At 38.6% G+C, this 24,247-nt stretch overlaps 1 protein-coding gene across 1 annotated transcript in view; it reads right to left on the bottom strand.

The window, feature by feature from the left end:
• LOC114314245 (nuclear poly(A) polymerase 4) overlaps positions 1-24,247 on the bottom strand; it is a 51,172-nt gene that overhangs the window by 11,224 nt on the left and 15,701 nt on the right. Inside the window, 1 exon segment of the mRNA XM_082910335.1 lies at positions 13,537-13,617. Coding sequence (XP_082766461.1) covers positions 13,537-13,617 — 81 coding nt within the window.

Genomic DNA, 24,247 nt, shown 5'->3' with positions numbered 1-24,247 from the left:
CTTGCATTGGAGAAATATTGTTTTGAGAAAGGAAATTGCTTATGAAACAAGAACATTTGGATTTGTTTTGGGATAAATACGTTGATAAGTTCGGATATGAGATGTGGTTGGTATTGGTTAAGTTGGCCTGAGTGTTCATGGTGAAAGACCTAAAACACATGCGGAGGAGGTACCTCGTGCCTTTCGGTTAGTAACCGATAAAGTGGAGGATTGGTAGTGCTTGTTATGCCTACTTGTAGACACCCACCTAAGGATTTCCTAAGTCGTATTTACCATCCCTTGAACTACATTAAAGTTGTTAAATTATTGTATTTTCAAATTGCATTGAGCACAAGATTTTCAAAGGAAAGAGATATATGTTTTGAACATGGCATGACATACGTATTCATCTCTGGAGATTGTATAAAATGTATATACTTTGTTAAGATTTTTCCTACTGGGTTTCGTGCTCACCCTATGAGATTTTGTGCAGGGAAAGAGATGTGGTGATTTCGCAGAGTTAAAGACATGGAATGTATTTTTGAAAGTACAATGCTCTTTTCTATTGTTATAATTATTTTGACAAGCCAAGGGTTTTACATGTATGGGTTCGAAAACAATTATTTTGTGTAACTGGGCATAAGCCTTGGAAATTGTAGCCATTGAGGGCATTGAATTGTACTTGATAGATTGTACTACATGCTATAGATTCATATTATAGGAATGTTGAATGTATAACCGCATGTGAAATATTTTTTGTAAATCTCTTGAGTTTAATGAATACAAATGTTGATGATTTAATGATGATGTAAATGGTGGGACTTTATTTTATGTATACATTAAGCAATGGAAGTTAATGTAATTGAAAGTTAGTGAGTACTTATTGTGTGAGTAATTTTTTGACCACACTGCCAACTCAGTAATCAGTTGGAGAGCACTGGCAGAATAGATGACACCTGGCTGACTTGCAACAAAAAGAGAAGATTCAGGTGGTGGTTCGTCCACCCGGGGGCACTTCGACGATCAAGTCAGTATATCTCTCAAAGATAATTAATTGCTAAACTCACTGTTCAGAATGTAAATTGCGTACCTTAGACCCATTGGGGTGCCTTTCTTTTATAATCAATTCAATCCTAGTCCCAATAGAAGCCTAGCTTCAATGGACCTCTGCTCAGTACTTATCTAGGACTTTTTAATAGATAGAGATAAACTCCCTAAGAGCTCTATCCTTATCCAAGCTGAGTCCCCTTATCATTCTAGGATTCTTTTGCCCTATCCGCTTATCCCGGATTCCGATATCTTCGGAGATAACCTCGGCCTTGCCGAGATAACCTCGGCGTCATGACGAGGACACACGGCACCCCGGCTGACATGTCGGCGTCACCTTGGCCACGTGTTGGTCCTTATAAAATATATCTCCACAATTGCCCCCTAGGTTCTATTACCTCGGCATTCTGAGGTGATGGAACCTATATCGGTACTTCCTGCCAGTACATCGGCTTAAGCCGAGATCATCATTAAAGGCCGACATGTCTTCTTAAAAGGATCAAAAATTCCAGGAGCTTCTTCACGCGTATAAGCTGTTATACATAACAACTCAACCGTTTTAGCCACGCGTATTTCTCTTATTAGATCGTACTGGATACGCGCCTGTAAATCGAATCATTCTCGCGTCTACATGCACTGTCCAACGCATTCGTTGTTCCAGGCGCATTAATTGCTCTTTTTGCTGCCGTTTCAAGTTTTTGACAAAACTTGCTTCTTTCCCCCGTCTTTTCACTTTTCACTTTTCACTTTCGCGTCTGAAACTTTTTTTTCTCTTTCGAACTTTTCCCTTCAAGATCCTCTATTGCTTTAGCTTCCAAAGTTCTGCAACTCGTTTCGTCCATTTCCTCCGGCGAGGTTCTTGCTAGTCTGCTCTATTGCCGCCGCTCTTCTGACTTCGGCAATCCCAACATCGGCTTTTTTCCTCTGGTAAGTCACCGTTTCCTCTCGATTTAACAGCTTGTTTCAGTTTTTGAAGATATCTTGAATTCCTATTATTTTTGCGAACTTGCTTGTGACTTTTCATGTATCTGAGTATGATTACTTTGTGATTCTGTTTTTGCCTAATCTCTTCTTGAGTATTCACAACCTGCACACACATTTGCCCACTTTTGCCATTGTTTTTGGCCTTGTATCCTTTCACACACTCTGCCACAGTATTCTTGATAGTTCACCCTTGTTCTTGATTCTGAAACACGTTCTTGTTTTCTGTTTTCTATGTCTTTTCCAGATTCCTGCCTTCAATCTTTGTTCCCACAGACTTAGGTTTTGGGATTTGTTTGTATAACCCACAAATTCTTAGAAAAAACTGAAACGGATTCCTTTTAGATCCATACAAACCCTTACCACAGTACAATTTTAGGTTCTTAGCTGAGGTCCTTTAAACCCTCCGAAATACTTCTTCCTGAAATCCGATACCTCCATTTAAGCCAACGTCATGGGTATGTGGAAGCATAGGGTAGATGCACCGACAAAATTAGAATACTTTAGGCGAGAGTTTTCCATTCCTGCCGACGTCCATCTGAGGTTGGCTGGGGAGGACGACTTTATCCTGCCCACAGCTGATTCCATGCCCCTTCCGATTGTAGCTTTCATCGAGTGCGGACTTCGGCTTCCACTCAATGTCCTTTTTTGTGAGATCATCAATTATTATAAGTTGAACCCTATGCAGCTTGCTATCAATTCTTACCGAGTCATAAACGGCATAATTGCTTTAGCCAAACAAGAAAATGTTAGGATCACCTTAGCCGATATCCAATACTGCTACACCATGTGTGGCCTCAAAAAAGATACATGCTATGTTTACTACCTTAAGCCGAGGTCTACAGAGTATAAAATCGTAGCCGACCTCCCAGACTCCAACAAGGGGGATGGAGATGACTATTTCATTACCTCAAGGAACTGGGAGTTCGCTCCAGACGAGGACCTCCATCTCTACCCTCTTCCTCGATCAGTTTTTGTAGATGGTAATGGTAAGAGCCCTGTGTTTATACTTACTTGTTTTCAAAGTCTTCAATACTTTATCTGTTTCTAACGTCTGCTTTTCTTGCAGCTCTTCCTCAACCACCAAAGGGCTTCCGTCAGTCTTTCTTTCCCAGCAAAGACTTGAGAAATTTTTTGGATCTGCCAGTCCAAAAATGGAAGGCCCCTCTTCTACTTAATTTCATTCTCATGTACAAGTCAGCTCTTCCCAACGTCCCCAAGAAGAAGAAGAAGAAGAGCCTCTCCCCTCCTTCTGCCACACCTCCTCAATCTGCCTCCACATTTCAGCAAGATCAAGGATCAACTTCTGATCCAGCCGAGCAGCCGTCAACTTCGGTTCCATTTCTGATCCCGATATCCTAACGCCAACGTCGACGACGAACCGTTTTTCCTGCCGAGATGGGCCGTCAAAAAGCAGTTGCCAAAGATCTCTTGGCCAGCATCCAATCAACCGTTGAAGCTCCACCAGCGCAATCCCAGCCTCCTCCGTAGCTGAAGAGAGTAAAGAAGGTTCAACCAAAGGCGAAGGTGACTCAGGCTGAGACTGAGGATACTTTGCCGATTTCTAAATTGGCTGAGGGCGACAAGTCTCAATCTGCTGTTGGGAAGAGGCGTTTTGAGGCCCAACCATCCAAATCCCCAACCATCCAAATCCCCAAAATCAAAGAAGTCGAGGTCATCTGCTGCAACTTCCTCGGGGTCTCGAAAACATTATGCCCCTTGGACCTCCAAAATCACTCTGGATGATAAACCAGTTATAGCCAACGATAGTGCTGATGACATTAACGTCGGCGTTGCCCTCAGTACCGCTTTGCTTCTTCCCGGCGATCTCGACCGAAACGCCGAGTTGAGTGAACATGAAAACTATGCTCTAATGCTCCAGCACTCCGTTCAAGTGAGTGTCTTTATTTGGTGATTTTTCTTTTTTTCTTGTACTTAGAAAATTTTCTAATAACCTCTGCTCTGTTTTATTTTTTCTCAAGCAATCCAGCATGCCCATTCTTTCTCAGTACAATCTTTCGAGAACCGGGAGAGGCTGGCCGAAGTGAAGAGGGAGGTCTCCAGTTTTCAAAAAGCCAACAAAAGTTTACAATAAAAAATGAGGCTCTTGACATATCAAAGGTCTCCTATACAAATTAATGAGGCTCTTGACATGTTAATAAATCTCAAAAAGAGAAATAATTTGGATCTTCCGTTGGAACTAGCCATGACCGCGGATGATGTAGAACATTTCCGGAATGAACAATACATCCAAGATTCGGATTCCCTTCCATCAGAGATTGATGAAGAATATCATAATCTCATCAACAGGATGGAAGCATAGTGGACCCCACTATCAAATGCAGCTGTCTCCTGATCGACTCCAACCTTATCCAGGACACATGGAGCAACCTGCATTATTTGGCGGAAAGTGATCAGCCACATCCTTTCAGCCGACGCTACACGACAAATCAGCTTAGCCAAAGCTTATCTACAACAGTCTAGCTCTTTGAAAATCGAGGAGGGTAGACAGTGTGTATCAGTGTATGTAATTGTAAAAACTGTAGCAAAGAGCAAATAATTGTAGTCCTTTTGTATTTATTTTTGTCTCTTTGTATTTACTTTTAGGTAGATTTTTCAAAAAGCCTATGACTAGGCTTGCCTAAAGAGTTTGAAAAATTGGCAACTTTTAGACGAAAAGTCTTACAAAATTAGATATGAAGTTAGATATGCAATAAGTTATATTTTGTTTGTATTCCCCTATTGTAAGTCTATATATTGGCCTTTATACCAACATAATGAGATATGTAAATTCCCTCCAACTTCTCTCCATCTTTTTGCTTTCTCCTTTTTCTCTATCATACTTCCTTATTCCATAATTCCATAATAAAAATAGTAAAAAGCTCCTTTCCTTTTTAGTTTTGTAATTGGTATCAGAGCTTGGTGAAGAGCTTTGAAAAGCAAGATCAAGCTATGTAAGTATTTCTATCTATGTATAAATTTTTAATATATATATAAGTTTGTATGGTGTGTTTTATGTTATAAAAAAAAAATTAAGTTAAAAATTTCGTCTAAGTTTTTTGTGTATCTTTTGTATTTTATATCTTCATAATTATTTGTTTCATTTATAGTTGTTGTAAAACCTATATACTTAGTGTATGTCAAAGCCCATATACTCGTTAAGATCTTTTGACTATTGGCCATAATTAAGTCTTTAAGATCATAAAGAGAGGTTTTAGGCACCAGATAATACACTAGAGGGTCTTAGGTACCAACAACAATCTAAAATGGCAATTAATTCTGATGATATAATATGCTTTGGAAATATAAAAAATAATGTTAATAATAAATATGATCATAGTTTGCATATTACTAAAGAATCTGCAAATATAAATAGTGTGTGTTCTAGTTTAAATAATATTACTGATATTATGTGTTCTTGGTTTTCTAAATTAAATAAAAATCAAAAAATAAATCAAAATTATCTAGAGGCTAAAGTTGAGTCTATAGAATCTAAAATAGACAATTTGGATTCTATAATAAATATTGACTTATATAATGAAGCAAAAAATCAAATAAACAATTTGGTGACAAAATTAGAAACTATATCCTTCATAAACAATGATAGAATGAATAGTCCAGGAGATAGTGACATCCTTAGGCTATTTTATGGTACAGAAGATGTTATGGTACTTCAAACCAATACCTATAATAGAACTGACTATGAAAATATTGTTGAAATATTGGATTATTGGAGAAAATTATATAAAGACCCAGATTTATGTATTGATGAAAGAAATAGGCTACTAGATCAGATAAGAGAAACTTATCTAGAAAATGAAGCCCTTTTACAACATTTTAATTATGATATTAATATGTCAACTAATGATGATGACAGCCAATCATCTTCATCTGAAGAAACAATAGATCAAGACATTTCATCGGAAATAAATAAAGGGAAAAAAAAGGCAGAAGAGCCAATTGATCCCGAATTATTTGGCACATGGGGAGATGGAGAAAATTTTGACTTTATTCAGACAAATGAAGTTAAAAACAATACTAACATTGGAAGTACCTCCAATCCTACACCTGAGCCAGTAATATCTAGAAAGGATAATAATCATAAGTATCCAATAGCTTAAAATGGTACTTATTTAGACTTGTCTTATGTTCCATTTAAGGATCAACCACAAGCAATAGATGATTGGGCACAATCCTTGTCTATCATTATTACCAACTATAAAACTAGCTGGTCAAAGGAAAAATTCCTTGATTATATTGCAGCAACTTTCCAGGGAGATGTGTTGCAATGGTTAAGACAGTAGGAAAAATTTGAAATTGGAAAAAGTCAAAAAACGGCTTTGTTAACAAATTTTCTCACACTTGACACAATTTTAGCTGAATTTGCAAAAATCATAAAAGAAAATTTATGTGATTTTGCAGGAGATACTAATTTGCAAGCAGATGCAAATTATATTTTGACTAAATTAGAATTATGTAATATTTGTCTTTTTGAAGATTATGTTCAAACTTTTAAAAAATATTATTATCTTATTGATCCACCGGCAAATCAACCCTGGTTAGATCAATTTTTTCATAAACTCCCTAATCCATGGGATGCGTTATGTATTAAAACATATCTTGATTTTCTCAAAAAAAAATGGGAAAAGAAGAATATGATAATCTTGGTTTTCGCATTAATTATATTCTAAGACTGATAGCAGATCGGTATCTACAAGCAAAGGCGAAAAAACAAATAAAAAATCAAATTTCTAACTCACCGTATGGTCAAAAATGTTGTGATAAAATTTTAAAAGAAAATTGAAAATTGGTTATAATACATTTCCTAAAAGAAAAGGATTTTCCAAAAAGCGTAGAAAATATAAATGGAAACCTTGGAAAAAGAACAAAACTTTTTCAAAAAAGAAAAAGTATATTCGAAAAAAGAAACCAACAAGTGTTTCAAAAAAGAAAACTTGTAAATGTTACATTTGTAACGAAGAAGGTCACTATGCACCCGAATGACCAAAAAGGAGAAAAAGTGCAAAAAAAATGATCAAAGTCCTTGAAGAACAAGATTTTGAAATAATATATGGAGAAGAAATTTCAGATGAAGAAGAAATCTTGTACGAAATTTCTAGTGATGAAGAAAGTTCAGATGAAGAACTAATCTTCATGATGACTACTAATAGTCAAGAAATATCTCAAGAAGTAGATAATATATCTCAAGAAGAATTACAGGCAATTCGACTTGGAGATGTAATCGGAGAAGAAAAAACTTTTACCGACGAAGAATTAGCAAAATTTGAAAAAATGCAAGAAGTTGTTATTCTAGAAATTTACAAACTTTCAAAATTTAACTTCTTTTCAGCAAGAGTGTTTGAACAATACAGTGGTAGCACTCAAGCAAAATGGTCAGAAGAAGGAAATATTGATATTCCTTTTTTTAATAAGAAAAAGGTTGCAAGATGAAAAAAGAAATATCCTGAAATTCAATATATTCATATTGGATTAATTCAAGTAACCATAACAGCCTTATTTCGCCAAGGGATAGATACTCCTATTTTGGCAGTAATTTTTGACAAAAGATTTTCCGACCCAATGAAAGCAATCATTGGAGAAATTCAGTCTAATTTGGCTAATGGAGTAGTTTGATTTAATGTTCGACCAAATTTCTTTATTTCCATAAATGATCCTAATCTTGAAGATACAGTCAGAATAAGAATTAAAACACAAGGATTAGGAATGAAATCAAATTCTCATGATTTGGCTATTCTTTGGAAAACAATTCACGAATTAACCAAATTTCCTGAAACAAAAACAAGATCAAACGATAATAAAATCGTTGAGATCTTTGAACCAAGATCATTTGACACGGTAATACAACCTCGTCTAATGAATTAGAGCGATTTAAAAGTCCCTCGACAATGGTTAACCCAAGACCTAGTGGGATAAGGAGAATCTTCTAAAACAAAAAAACCTGCACAATTACAAATGCATGCATCAGGAAAAAATTTATATATTGAAAATACAGTTCCAAAAATTAAAAGATCAACTTCTGTATTTGAAAAAGATTTTCCTAACAAATCATTTTCAAAGTTAAGCATTGGAGAATCAAGTAATAATTCTAATCAAGAATCTATTATTTCAAACAATGTTCAGATTCCTATTTTTCCAGGAACAAGAAAACTTGAACATATTAAGTCTGCATATATGTATCATTTTCAAACAAAAAATGATGATATTATTTTTTCTCCAAGCCAAGAAAAAAGAAGATATACATATGTATTGGGAACATTTAACTTTGCAGGTTATAAACCCTATAGCCTCAGTGTTCTCATAGATACAGGAGCTATAGTCAGCTCATGTAAATGGAATGCCATACCAAAAGAAAAATGGACATTAATGAAACATCAAATTTTGGTTATTGGAATTGATGGCAACCATACTTCCATACAATTCAAGGCTAAAAATATAGCTATTTGGTTAAATGATAGCAAATTTATTATACCAAAAATTTTATGTTTTCCGTATATGCATAGAGATTTCCTTCTTGGAAATAATTTTATATATAAATACCTTCTAATACAAATACAGGAAAAAACTATTTCATTAAGCATAAACAATGTCTTAATTCATATTCCCTTGTTAGAACAACATAAATACATTTGTGATAAAGAGTTTGCGCTCGTGCCGCGTGGTGATTTAACTCCCATCATCAAAACTATTGATGAATCACATTGGATTTATAAAATTTTAGAAAATTTTTTTAGTGAACATCCATTAAAACTATGGCAATGTAGTCCACGTTATTGTAGTTTAAAATTGAAAGACCCTAATGTTATCATTAGAGTAAGACCGATGATCTATATTAGACAAGATATAGATGAATTTGATATTCAACTCCAGGAACTTTTAGACAAAAAGTTAATTGAAGAAACTAAAAGCCCTCACTCTAGTCCAGCTTTTATGGTAAGAAATCATGCTGAAATTAAAAGAGGAAAAGCCCGAATGGTAGTCAACTATAAACGGCTAAATGAAAATTTAGAATTTGATAGATATTTTATTCCACGAAAAGATGTTTTGATTAACTTAACCAAAGGATCAAAACTCTTTAGCAAATTTGATTGTAAAAGTGGATTTTGACAAATTCAATTGATTGAAGAGTCAAAAAAATTGACAGTCTTCAGTACACCTAGAGGACATTACCACTAGAATGTTATGCCTTTTGGGTTAAATATTGCACCACAGGTATTTCAACGGTGGATGAATACAATTTTTAAAGACCTTAAAGATTGTTGTGTAGTTTATATTGATGATATACTTATCTTCTCTAAAACCAAGGATGAGCATAAGAAACATTTAAAATTACTTTGTGAAAGATTTCAAAAAACATGGAATTATTTTGTCTCTAAAAAGATTGAATTAGAAAAAGAATCAATTGAATTTTTGGGAATAATTTTAGACCAGAAAGGTTTAAAATTACAAGAACATATTTTGTCCAAAGTACGAGATTTTCCTAATACTCTTGAAAATATAACACAATTACAGAGTCTATTAGGCATTTCAAATTATAGACAAAATTTTATTAAAAATCTTTCAAAAATAGAAATTCCTTAATTAACCAAATTAAGAAAAAATGTTATTTTTGAATGGACAGCAGAAGATGTTGCTTTAATTAAACAAATTAAAGAAAATGTTAAAACTTTACTAGATGTTTATCTTCCTAAAATAGGTGATAAATTAATTTTAGAAACAGATACCTCAGAAGCATGTTGGGGATGTGTTCTTAAAGCTATACCCAGTAATTTATGGCATGATAAAGAGATACCTTTATCAGAAAATGGGATTAGACCAAGAAAAAATTCAATACCCATAAAATTACAAAAAGAAGAATTAATTTGCAGATATAATTCTGGAACATTTAAACCAAATGAACAGAAATATATTATTTTCGAAAAAGAATTACTTGCAATAAAATTGGCAATAAAGAGTTTTCATATTTATTTAGGTCCAGAAAATTTTATTGTACGCACTGATAATAAGGCAGTAAGAGATTTCTTAATCAATAAAAAACTATTGAACAAGGAAGAAGATTAGCCTGGTATAATAAAATTTCTGAATATACTTTTGAAGTAGAACATCTTAAAGGTACTAACAATTTTCTTGCAGATTTTCTTAGCGGAAATTGTTTTAGAAAATTAAATTGCTAAACAAGTACATTTAATTTTTGCAGAAGACCTCTAGACCAACAGGAAACAATGGATAAGGGTAAACAACCCGCTCAAGGAGATTGGGTGACAATTACTAAAAAAACAATCCCTAAAGAAGAAAAAGTTTATGTTGTGTTTGCAGGAAGACAACCTGGAATTTACACAGAATGGAATGATTGCAAAACACAAGTTTGTGGATATTCAGGAGCAAGCTTTAAAGCATATGATAGCATGACCAAAGCTAAAAAAGCTTTCTACTGTGCACCAGCTATGCCTGTTTATCAAAAGAATTTTTGTCAAATGAGAACTAACCCAGTTCCAACTAATATTCAGACATCTAGACCATATGAATCTGAAATAAAAGATTTTTTCAATCCTGGTATATCCAGAGAAATTTATACGAAACTCAATGGAGTTTGAAAAACTCACATTGTAGACAACAAAGTGAAATTTCGAAAACACATGGGAGTTCTGGCCAACAAATTAGCTGAGTAAACAGCTAAATTAAAAGATTTGCAAAATCTTTGTTTCAATATTCTTAAACAAATAAATTGGAATGAAGATTTTAATTTTGAAAAAATAAACAATTTTCTTCAACTATCAGACCTTATCTCAGATGAGTTTTCTGATCCAATTTTTGAACAAATAAAAAGAATTTGTCTTTTTAAAAAAACAAGAACTTTGCTTCCAAAAGAAATTTTTATGTTAATCAAAAATCGGGTTGAAGATCATCATGATAAGATTAGACAAATCTTAGAACGATCTTATGATAAATTAAATTTGAAAGATGAAATTCTCAAAATAACCATCATGGCAAACCATGACATGTGGTTTTTTGAGGATATAGATTGGGGAATAACTAATCAAGTTATTTTCCAAATTTTAGATCCAATTCAATGGATAGATTATCCAATGATCATCAAAACAATGCTCTCATGGATAGTAAAAGGCTTTTGATGGAACAAATATTTTACTTTTTGAATCTCCAGTACTGTTGGTTGGCGAGAACGAGAACATTTTTTCCAACCATACCAGATTTGGTATCTTAAAGAAACTGAAGATTTTGAATTTGAAGATGATTATTTAGATGAAGATCACCGGAGAGAGCGATTGGAAAATATCCAAAAACTTTCCTTGACAGAATAGTGGATAGATAGTCTAATATCTGTTTCACAAGCAGCGTCCAACATCCATGGCTCAGCAAAATTGCCATTCATGGTTACAGATGGTAGAATATTATTTGTAACTCATTTTCCCATAACATATCAAAGGTCTCCTACACAAATTAATAAGGCTCTTGACATGTTAATAAATCTCAAAAAGAGAAATAATTTGGATCTTCCGTTGGAACTAGCCATGACCGCGGATGATGTAGAACATTTCCCGAATGAACAATACAGCCAAGATTCGGATTCCCCTCCATCAAAGACTGATGAAGAATATCACAATCTTATCAACAGGATGGAAGCATAGTGGACCCCACTATCAAATGCAGCTGTCTCCTGATCGACTCCAAGCTTATCCAGGACACATGGAGCAACCTACATTATTTGGCAGAAAGTGATTAGCCACATCCTTTCAGCCGACGCTACACGACAAATCAGCTCAGCCAAAACTTATCTACAACAGTCTATCTCTTTGAAAATCGGGGAGGGTAGACAGTGTGTATCAGTATATATAATTGTAAAAACTGTAGCAAAGAGCAAATAATTGTAGTCCTTTTGTATTTATTTGTCTCTTTGTATTTACTTTTAGGTAGATTTTTCAAAAAGCCTATGACTAGGCTTGCTTAAAGAGTTAGAAAAATTGGCAACTTTTAGACGAAAAGTCTTATAAAGTTAGATATGTTAGATATGAAGTTAGATATGCAATAAGTTATATTTTGTTTGTATTCACCTCTTGTAAGTCTATATATTGGCCTTTATACCAACATAATGAGATATGCAAATTTCCTCCAACTTCTCTCCATCTTTTTGCTTTCTCCTTGTTCTCTATCATACTTCCTTATTCCATAATTCCATAATAAAAATAGTAAAAAGCTCATTTCCTTTTTAGTTTTGGCCGAGGCTGCCATCAAAGCTCAAACCGATGCCGAAGAAAAGGCGGAATCTATTGAGGCCATCAAGAAGGTTCTTGAGGCCGAAAAGAGAGAGGCTGAAGAAAAGATGGCCCAGGCCCAAAAAGAACTGCAGGTCGCTCTGGCCACAAAAGAGGCTGAAGTCATGGCAGCCGATCAAAAGGGCTAAAACGAGGGGGTGGCCGATGTCACGGCGGACTATGAGAACCAAGTGAAGCAAGCATGCAATAAGGGTTTCACCCTTGGTTAGATGTCTCTTCTAAAAAAGCTTGAAGTTCCCGAGGACTCGCCCCTCAGGAACGCCGACGTCATTCCTCTTCCATTCCCTCCAACTCCAACTCAATCTGACGACGACTCTGATTCTGAGGAGGAGGTTTTGGTGAGGAAGTCAAAAGACGCTGCTGGGGCTAAGTCCCCTTCTCTGAATGAGCAAGTCCTAGACTTGACTCAAGATGAGGAGGGTGAGGAGGTTCCCAAAGATGCTTGTAGACACCCCATTTTTCACCGACCTTAAGACTCAGACGTCATCGATTGAGCACTCGGTGATTGCGCATGTTGTGCTCGTTTCGAGGTTTCGGAGTTCCCGGCTGAGAGCCACACCTCCAGACCTCGGAACTTTTTGTGCTTTGACTCGATCTGCGGACCAAGTGTTGTTTTCTCTTCCCGGAGGGAGAGAAAGGTCATATAGACCATCTCTCAGTGGTCGTAGGCTACTATTCGTGGTTGTAGGCCACTGTTCCTATTTGGAGACTAGTTTTCGATTTTCGGAGCCGTCGGTCGCACGCCTCGGTTCGGAACCGCTTAACATTCTTTGTTTGGGACGATTTTTGGTACATACCTTGTTTCCTCTGTCTAGAGGGACACTGTGGCCCGGGAGACCACTTTTGTGGTCGTACACCACTTTCGGTGCTCAATAGTGTCACGACCCAAACCCGCCCCTATGGGTTTAGCACCGTAATCGGCCAGTAATCCGAGATTACCGAAGGCCTGCTTAACAGTAATACAGTAATACAGAGTACAGGGGCTGGCGGAAGCCAATACAGTAAATAAACAAAGTCCAATGAGCTGTGATAATCTGTATGCAAAAAGACTTTTCATTCAAATATATACAGCCAGACAAAACAGTATGTACATATATACAATCATTCAGTCAGGGACCTAATCCCTATTAAACAGTACAGTACAGTAAACAAACAGTAACAGAGACAAAAAGGGGGGGAACTAAAACACCCCTAAGCCATAACTTGACAGGCTCGGAACCTCGCATTGAGGCAGATAGGTTGGCTCGACAAAACTGGAGTTTACCCCGACGCTCCTAGCTGCGGTCTGGTGCCTGTATACCTACATACATATATATATATATATATATAAGCAGTGAGCTAAAGCCCAGTGAATAACACAATGCGTAAAGGGGTTAAGAATGAATGTCCTTACAGTAACGAAAACAGTTCATCAAACCAGTATTTCAGTCGTTTAGTCAGTACAGTCATATGTGGTACATCCATTAGCATAACAGTACAGTGAACAGTAGGTCTTAAAAGACCGAGCAGTAAATGATGGCCATCAATCAGTAAACAGTAGTGGTTCCAACAAGGGAACCGACAGAGATCTCTGTAACAGTAATAGTAAATAGTAGGTGCTAAGGATGCCACAATACAGTTCAGAATATAGGACATACATTTATTCAATTAACAGTATCAGTTTAGAAAGCAGCACGATTCAATTGTTCAGAAGATAATCATTTTGAACATATCTTTACATAGTTGTTACTCACAGAGTTCTGGGCTACAGTAAAGCTAGAGCGCATCCCCCGTCGCCAACCCTACACAGTTACAGATTGAACACACACTAAGCTACACAGTTGGGAAAGACAACAGCTTAATCCCTAATTTGCCTCGGTGTGGTTCTACATCTATATCCTCATTAAGATGTCTTAAACTAGGCCTAAGAATGCCTAGAATGAGATGAGGATGTAAAGATGCACTTTAAAAGCATTTTCAGACTTTTCAAAAAATAGGGGTCACGCTCGAGCGTAGGTTACTCCGCTCGAGCGGACATGCAGACGAAGGTTTCCGCTCGAGCGTAGACTTACCCGCTCAAGCGTTCTGCAAAACAGTCAAAAATGTTGGATAGGCGGAAATCACGCTTGATTGGGCGCTCGACACCCGCTCGAGCATGAGACACAATGCCCCGCTTGAGCGTCAATTGTTCCGCTCGAGCGGACTTCAAAACAGAACAAAATGCTGGGAGCACGATTTCCACGCTCGAGCGCCAGTCACCCCGCTCGAGCGTGAGTCCAAATTCTGGAAATTCCAGATTTGAACCTCAAGCTCAAAACCAAGTTTTAAACCATAAATTTCGATCCTCTTGGGCCAATTTTCCAGAAAACACATCAAAACTCATACTTTAACATGATTCAACGCTCAATTTGTAAAATCAAAGCCCAAGGGTGTTTCAAATAAATCCAATTCAAACCAATTTCCATGAATATGAAGAACGTGCAAACATGCATGAATTTAAACACTTAAAAGCTTCAAATGCTAGCTCAATTGAGCCAATTCTTTCTAAAAAAAAATGATGAAATCATGGACTACTCTTAAAACATGGACATGTATGTGAGGAATGTGAACTACAACCTCAAAACTTCAATATATATACATGCATGCAACAATTAAGCTTCAACACAACAATTTGAGCTATAAGTTGGCTCTAGTCTCCAACCTAGGTCTAAACCATGCAAGAAACAATTTAAACACAAGAATGAGAAGATGAATTTCTACCTTAAGTCTCCAATTCAAGGAAGGGAAGCTCAAATATGCAATTTCTTCTTCAATTCCAAGCAATTCACAAGCTAAAGTGAGATGAAATCCAACTCTCCCTTATCTCCCTCTCTCTAGTCGGCAAATGCAAGGAATGAGCTGAACAAAAGTGTGCCTAGGTGTATACTAAGGCTCAAATGTTGATCATGGTGTGGGCCACTCATGTGGCAAAATGGTAAATAAGGCCAACTATGCAATTTAGCTCATTTTAATCTAATTTAATCGTACCTAATCAGTTTTCAGGTAACTACACCATAAAATCACATAAATTACGATGATCATAAAACACTAATCGGTTTCCGGTTCGGCCGCCGATAAGGCCTTCAATTAGCAGTTTAAACATAAAAACTGAATAGATAATTAAACAGTCAACAGATAGACATACAGTTAAACAGATATACTTAGTCAATTCAATTCCATATTTCAGTCAGTCAGTTCAATATTTCAATCAGTTCAATTATCAATCATAATCAGTTTCAGTTTAACGGTAATCAGTGGTTATTTGGTAAATAGTGACGAGGGTTGTTACAAACAGCCAGTTTTCGGGGACTTCGGCCGCGCATTTTGACTCTCGAACTCTCGTTTTGCATCCGTCTTGGTTCATTTTTGGCATGGACCTTGTTTTCATTATTTAGAAGGTGGTACAAGGGTAGGAGACCACCTTTTCTCCTTGGAGGCCACTTTTTCCCCGCCAGCCGGTTTTCTTGTCGGGAAACTGGTCTCCTTGATTTCTTGAGCCACATTTGCTGGTCTCCCACCACACCACTAGCTTGCATTCAGTTGGGAGACCACCAAATGGGCTGGCCAACCACCCTGTGTCATGGGAGACAACTTACCCTGGTCGGCCGACTAGGGGAAGTGGTCTGCCGACCACCTTAACTAGTCGGTCTGCTCCCTCCAGTTTTATCTCTGTGAGTTGTTGCCAGCTGTGCCAGCTGGAAGGCACAGACTGTATCTTCCATATACGTGTATGGATGATTTGCACCTTTGCTTTAGCTTCTTGAGGAAGCTTGAACCCTTGCTCTAGCTTCTTGATGAAGCTTGAACCTTTGTTTCTCTATAAGAGAGGGCCTCCCTCTCCTTATTTGAGGTTCCAAAAAATTTGTTTAAGGCAAAATATATATCCCTCTCTATATCTCTACATTTAGGCTTAGAAAGTGCTTTGTTCTTGGACTATTGCACACCACCTCATAGCTTAACACCTCCACCATTGTTACTGAGTTCTTTGAGGGTCTTGAGAGGTCTCAAAAGTTGAGTTTTTGGTCCAGAAGTCGCTGGTTTTGCTGAGCTTCAAGGGTAACTCATATTTCCCTCTTTTAAGATTTATTTTGATCCTTCTCTTAGCTATACTTGCATGCATATTTGAGGTTTGTTGTCAACTGAAAAAAGCTTTATTTTTAAGCATCATCCATGTTTGTTTAAGGCTATTTTCCTGTTGGAGGTCATCTACCCTCTTGCATGCTTCATTTTGCTTTATTTTGTGCCATACCATGAGGCCTTGCTATTGAGCTTTGCTTGGCCCTTTAGCCACTGAAATCCAGAGGATTTTCAGTGGTTGGCATGCTATTTTGAGGGCCAAAATCAGAGGGAGGAGACCCTCTCTCTTTTGGCCTTATTTGTTGGCATTTTTCACCTTTCAAAGGAGTCTATATTTTCACACTTCCTAGCCTTGGTTCAGTCCATTTTTAGTGACTTTTAGGACCTTCCTAGACTCTGTCTATGGCTGGTTTGGTCACCTCATGTTTGCCTGTTGCATGTGTAGAATAATCCACTTCATAGCTTATCAAAGGAGCATGTCATTCTTGCATGTATTGGTCATGTTTCAGTGGATTTTTTGTCATTATTTGTCACATCATAGCTCTTTCTTTGGCTGGTTTAGTGGCCTCTTGAATGCTTCACATGCTTGTAGTGTAAACCATGCTCACTAGCTTACATTACATGTTGTTTTGGCCATTGATTCTAGCATATTTTGGCCATACTTCAAACTGATTTTATTCATATTTTGGGCTGCCTTAGCTCTATTTTGAGGTCTCTTGGTCGAATGATGCTTGCCATGCATACTTGTAGTGTAATATCCTTGCCTAGCCTTGAGTTTTGGAGCCCCTTGCATACTTAACTTGAGTTGTTTTCATGTCTTGGCATCATTGAGCATGTTATTTCAGAGCCTATACTTGTGCCATGTTTTCATGTTTTTCACTCTTTAAATACCTTTGAGAATTGTGCTTGTATACCTCATTTATGGGCCATTGTAGGAGCTTCTTTTTTGTGCATTGAAAGCCATCATTTTAGTCCATTTTGCCACTGTTTTGGGTCTACATAGGGACTGTTTGGGGTTGGTTTGGTCATTTGGGCATCGCTTTGTATACCTCTAGTGTAATGCACTTCACTAGTTTCGATAATTGTGCCATCCAACATGCATCGGGTGAGTTATTTGCATGATTCGGGACCATCTTGTATGTCATTTCAGAGCTGAAACATGTGTCATTGTATGCCATATTTCATCCTTGTCATGCTTTGGTAGAGTTGCACTTTGTTCCTTAGGTTTGGTCCCTTGCATTTGTGCATGTTTGCATATACCTTGTTGCCTCATTTTCATCATATTGGCCACTGATTTAGGTATGGTCGAGGCCCACCCATCTTGGTTTAAGTCCATCTTGCATTGTGTATGCCCTATAGTCCATGTTATTGCATGTTTGATCATTGCATTGTGTATGCCCCGTTCATAACATTGCGTATGTTAGTGCACTGTGTATGCATGCCATATAATCCATGTGCATTGAGTATGCCATTGATTAGTTCATAGCATTGTGTATGCCATTTGCATGCTTGCATGTCATTCTGTGCATCTTCGCATCACTTAGTTGCATTGCATTTAGATCGCATGCTAGAGTTGCACTCGTCCATATATTGTTTGTTGCATCGTGTTTGGAGTAGGGTTTAGTCTAAACACGGGAAACGAGTGACGTTTCGTACTCTAAGTGATGAAATGTGCCTCGATTCTCGGTCGTCAACACTTTTGACTAATACATGATGGAGTTTAGGCATTTATATGTTTACATGTGCATTCATTTCACATTGAGTTGTGCAATCCGACTCCTCGACCATCATGCATCGAGATGCGTGATTGGTGGCCCGAGGATCGAGGACTACACTCCGTAGAGCTCTTGCAATGATGGGGAGAGTGGTCGTGCACACATGTGTTGTAGATACCTTGCTTTCTCTCTCTCTTGCCTTTGTTGCAGAAAATACAGAAACCAGGAGAAGAAACTGGTCGGCCGACCAGGTTTTCTGGCAGGCCGATTACCTTTTCTGGTTTTAACCACCAAGGGTGGTCGGTAGGTGGTCTCCAATGCCTCTAGCTGGTCGGCATCGTCCCACCAGGTTCCTAGGGTGGAGTTTCATCTTTTTAGAGCTTTGTGCAAGTTTCTGAGTTCAATTGCAAACAAAGGTGAGTTGAGACATTGCGATGAATTTCCCGACAAGGCGACTCGAGCATGCATGCATCCTTCATCATTCAGAACAGAGCTGAGGCAACCCATTTTACATAATTTGCATGCTAGTTTAGTTAATTTGTTAATTAGCTAGTGTTGTGTAATAATTAGTTAATTCGATTCTGTGTTATTTATTCAGACCCTCTGAGAGAGAGCAATGTTGTAATAAGTGTGCATGTGTGTGATGCATGTCTTCCAACCCAACGTCTTTCTCCCTTTTATTTACCAGCTTATGATGGTTAGTTTTAGGGCAAGTTTCAATTAGCATCCTTATGTTCGTATGTTTGCATCCATTCATCTGTTTTGCATGCACCGGGCTCGGCGCATCATACTAACTACATTGTATTTTAATCCCAAGTTGAATACATGATTATCCGTAGCATCTCATATGCCATCTTAGAATAGCCGAGCCTATCTTAATTGCATTTTGCACGTGTTGTATTAGCCATCTTAACATGAACTAGGATCATGCATTGATTACTAACTAGTTTCAGTTTTAGCTCCGAGTACTCAGTAAGTGTTTATGCTTCAGCATTCTTACATGTGTGTGAGTGACGACCATGATAGCATGCTCACCATGAGGCTATTTGCTTACGTGATTAACTGCCTGAATGCCTGTGGGTGAATGTTGGATTACTTGAGTCGGGACAATTCATTGAAATCTGTATTTTAGCCTACTTGCGAGTAGCAAACTTCAAATCATTTTCCAAACAAACGGATATGCAATGTTTTGTTCTAAATTGGGCGATCTAGTCTATACTTGTTTTGCTGTGCGCATCACATAGTAATTCTAGGTTAAATAACCGAAATAAGAACGCATGTGTTTTCAAAAACAAGATATCATGTTTAGTAGTGGCCGATCTTTGATCGGGTGAGCGGGGGTGCTCATTGCATAACCTTCCCTAATCGTACCCAAGTTTCCGAGCCGAGGCAACTTTGGTGATGACGGACACGTGGCCTTAGGCACGAGTCAGGGTTTCCTAAATTTCCCAAAATTAAATATTTCGGTGGCGATTCTGTATCTAGCAAAGCAGTTCATGTTTGGTACTTCTTTACAAAAATCAATTTTCAAAAACGGGATTTGGACTCTTTGGTGATTTATCAATCTTGCATTGTACTTTGCGAGATCAGATTAAGAACCGTGACATTTGAGTCTGAACTGTAGTGAGCCCCAATGAACAAAATGGAATTTTTCCCAGGACGTTCAGGGACGTCTACAATGCTGCAACTGAGGAGGCATCAGCCGACGTGACCCTTGCCGACAAGAGCCTTGATGAAACCTTTCAAGAAATTGATGCCGAACTTGCGGCAGAAAAGGCAGCTGAGGTGTCTTCCCAACAGTCGTCTGAACCTCAAACCCAGCTTGCTAATGATGCTGGAGAATCATAATTTTGATGTCTCTTTCTTTTGTCTTTTGTACTTTTGCTTTTCTACTTTTTGGAACCATTGTAAGCTTTGGCCGATATGCCTTCTTTTGAATGTTTAATACAACTTTCCTTCTTTGAATGCTTGTACCTTTGTCTTCTCTTGACTGTTTTTGTATGATTCTATACTTAGAATATTTTGTATATCTTCTAATATACACTTCAATCTTTTGTAACCTTCTCGGGGTGACACACCTCGGTTGTACAAACTGATGATTTACCTCGGCAAGTAAAAAAGTACCTTGCAAATTTTTTCATAAAATTTCAACAAGTGTTTAACCTTAGTTTTCAACTTGTAAACTTTTCTCAAGTTTCAACAAGCATTGAACATAATCTCGATTTAACTTAAACTTGTAAACTTTTCTCAAGTTTCAACAAGTATTGAACATAATCTCGGTTTAACTTAAACTTGCAAAATTTTCTCAAGTTTCAACAAGCATTGAACATAATCTCGATTTAACTTAAACTTGTAAACTTTTCTCAAGTTTCAACAAGTGTTAACATCATCTCTGTTTAACGTCAATTTGTAAACTTTTCTCAAGTTTCAACAAGTGTTAAACATTATCTTTTTTCTCTCTGCCCCTAATGTGAACCTGAGTTCCACTTGGGTTCTCATTATGCATGTATTCCAAAAACAACGTTATGTATCTTTATCAGTCACAAGTGTTGAAGAATTCTGCTAAAATTTTATTCATTACGTAGGCGAAAAACAAGGCAAATCTAATGATAGAAAAATTTCAGATTACAAGTATTCCAGGGTCTTGGCAATGCTTTGCCCTCATTATCTTCGAGCCGATATGCCCCATTGCCCAATATTGAAGCGATTCTATAAGATCCTTCCCAATTTGGGCCAAGCTTGCCCTCCCTGGGATCTTTTTTTATTGTCGATGACTTTTCTCAAGACTAGGTCGCCGACTTGGAACTCCCTTGGGTTAACTTTTTTATTGTATGCCCTGGCAAACTGTTGCTAGTATGCTGCGAGCTGTATTGTAGGTCTCTTCCTTCGTTCTTCTAAAAGATCCAGATCTCGGGCTAGGAGTACATCATTAGTACCATTTTCTACTCCTTGGGTTCTGATTCCTAGGATGCCGACCTCCAATGAAATGACTGCTTCTGTGCCATAAGCCATGGCAAAGGGGGATTCTCCCGTTGATCTTCTCGGCGTAGTCCGATATGCCCAGAGTACACTGGGCAGTTCATCCACCCACTTTTCTTTTGCTGCCTGTAGCCTCTTCTTTATTCCATCCAAGATAACTTTATTGGATGCTTTTGCTTGTCCATTGCTTTGGAAAAAGCTGGGGGTTGAGTAGTAATTCTTGATCTTGAATTTTGCAAAGAAGTTCTTGATTAGTTTACTGTCAAATTGTGTTCCATTGTCGGCAACTATTGCTCTTGGAATCCCAAATCTAGTAATGATGTTCCTCCATATGAAGTTCTTCACGTCCACATCTCGAATCTTGGCTAGTGGCTCACCTATCCATTTGGTGAAGTAATCTGTTGCCACCAGCAGATACTTTCTTTGTCCAGTTGCTTGGGAGAGTTGTCCGACGAGATCCATTCCCCATTGGGCAAACAGCTAAGGACTAGATACTGGGTTCAGGTCTGCTGCTGGTTGGTGTATCAAAGGTGCAAACCTTTGGCACTTTTCACACTTCTTGACGTAAGCTTCTGCGTCTTTCTGTATGTAGGGCCACTAATACCCCTGGGTAATGGTCTTATGAGCTAGTGATCTGCTCCCAGTGTGGCTTCCGCAAATTCTTTCATGTATTTCATATAGAAAATCTTCAACTTGTGAGGGATGTACACACCTTAAAAGAGGTCCAGTGAAAGATCTTCTATACAGATGTCCTTCTGTTGTTAGACTGAATCTTGCCAACTTCAATCTGATCCTGTGTGCCTTCTTGTGGTCATCTGGCAGCTTTCTTTCTTTCAGGAATACAACAATTGCATCCATGCAGCTTAGTCCCATGTCCACACACATTGTATCATGCTCCGTGGTCAATGGTTCGATGCTCGGGCCCGACAAGTAGTCAACCATTATTGTCCTTGCTTTTCTAGGTTGTACTGCACTAGCCAGATTGGCCAGTGCATCGGCGTTACTGTTATCATCTCGGCTAACCTGATGTAGTTGGCAATTCTGAAACAAGGCCACTAATTTGTTGACTTCCTTCCCAAGATGATGTTGTAAGAGGAGGGTGTGCCAATTATGGTGAATTCTGTTGTTATCTTCCCGGTGCCTGCCTGCACTTTTGAGCTGGTTGTTCTCAATGGCCATGTCGGCGTTCCATCGAACCCGACCATTGGGCTATTGGATTGCTCCATATCGTCTGGGTGGAGGCCGAGCTCCTTGTAACATTAGACGTACATGATGTCACAAGAGCTGCCTTGGTCAATCAGGATGCGCTTTACTTGGCATTCCCCAACCTGGAAGGATACTACCAAGGCATCATTATGTGGATGCTGCACCATCTCAAGGTCGGCTTCAGAAAATGACACTACTGGTCTTTGGCATTTCTCTGCCCGATGTCTCTTCTCCCCGACTTGGTAGACATGCTGCAAGTGTTTCACCTTCTGGGTCTCCTCCCTGATTTCGTTCTCCTTGACCTTCGAGTGAATTATATTAATTACCCGAGGTCCTCCTGCCTGAGGTTGCTATGCTGGGGGGAGGCGAAGCTGCTGGTGCCTGAGGCAGTGTTGCCAGTTCTTCCCTTGTTCTGGCTTCATCGACAAGGTCCCTCAGATGGCCTTGCCTCACCAGGTCTTCCAAGTGTGCTTTCAGGGCTCTGCAACCCTGAGTCATATGCCCGTTTTCATTGTGGTAAGCACAATGTCTGCCAAGGTTTCTTCCCATAAATTCTCCTGGTGCCCTTGCTGGTGTTCAGAAATAGGGCTGATTTCGAATTTGATCCAGGACGTTGTGAATTGGGATCGGAACACAGTTGTTATTGCCTGTGCGGCCCTCAGTTCCGTCTCTTACTTGCTCGATCCATTGTTACCTCGGCCTCGCTTCGGCGAGCCGTTTCTTTTCTCTTGCTTTGTCTCCTTAGTTCCTGACGTGTCTTCCTCGGCTCTGGCATACTTCTCGATTCTCGCCATGAGCTCTTCCATGCTTTTTGGCAATGTCTTTGCCAAAGACTTTCGTAGTGGACAGTCGTCTTTTAGGCCGTTTTTGAAAGATACGACCGCCACCTCTTGATTATACTCTAGTATTCGGTTGAACACCTCATAGTATCTTTTTGCATAGGCCCTAAGGCCTTCATCCTTACTGATCTTCAGAGCCATCAATGCGTCCACCCTTAATGGCTGCAGCTTGTTTGTCACGATCCTGGCCACAAACATCTCGGCCAGGCCTTCCCAAGTCTTCACGCTTCCTTTTGGTAGTTTATGGAACCAATCTGATGCAATCTCCCCAAAGGATGAGGGGAACACTTTGCAAAGCAACGGCTTATTCCCGCTATACAATGCCATTGAGTTCAAGTATAATCCAACATGGAAGTTGGGGTCTAACTTACCATCGTATATTTGAAACCTCGGCATACTGAATCTCTTCGGCGCCTCAAACTTGTCCAACTTCACTGAGAATGGTGTCCTCGGCTTGTCTGGGTAATTTACCTCAACGTAGGCATTCTGTTGCTTCCTCTTGAGGTAATCTCTTAAGTCCTCCTTTGTCGCCCAGGAGCTCGGCTATCTCCTGCTTTCACTCTTTTTGGTGCACTACTTTCAGCTTCGTGGTGAGTCCTCTTCGACTTTTCTCCATTCGTTGTGTCAAAGCACAGCGCCTGCCCCTGAACATGTCGATGTTCTTTAGGGTCTGCCTCCTTTGTGCGATGCGTCCTCTATGGTTCTTCCTTTCTTGACTCTCCTCGTCCGTCCTCCCTGGAAGGTCGGTGAGAGTGTCTTTCGCTCCTAGTGTGCTGAGGGGCTACGGGGATTGTTTTCTGTCCTCCCTTCTAGGCATTGGCCGCTGGGATCGGTGTGTCCTGCAACGGGAATGGTGGTTGCATGACGTTATTTTGCATCATAAAATTGACGACTGATTGTAGGTCTGCCAATTTGTTTGCCATCTCTTTCACTTCTTCGTCCCTCCGTAGGCACCTATCCTTCCATACCTGGAAGTTGATCTCGTTGTAGTACCCACTTCGTTCTAGTTTCTTTGGTATGCCGCCAGTCTGGCTGACGTCTTTCACTCCGTGATTCTGGTCACGAGTTTCTATGTTGCACTCGTCTCCCTCGATAC

Source organism: Camellia sinensis, chromosome 15, assembly GCF_055761805.1.
Source record: "Camellia sinensis isolate YWXY chromosome 15, ASM5576180v1, whole genome shotgun sequence".
Lineage (NCBI taxonomy): Eukaryota > Viridiplantae > Streptophyta > Magnoliopsida > Ericales > Theaceae > Camellia > Camellia sinensis.
Note: the sequence above shows the minus strand (reverse complement) of the source record. Positions and strands in the feature narration are given on the sequence as shown.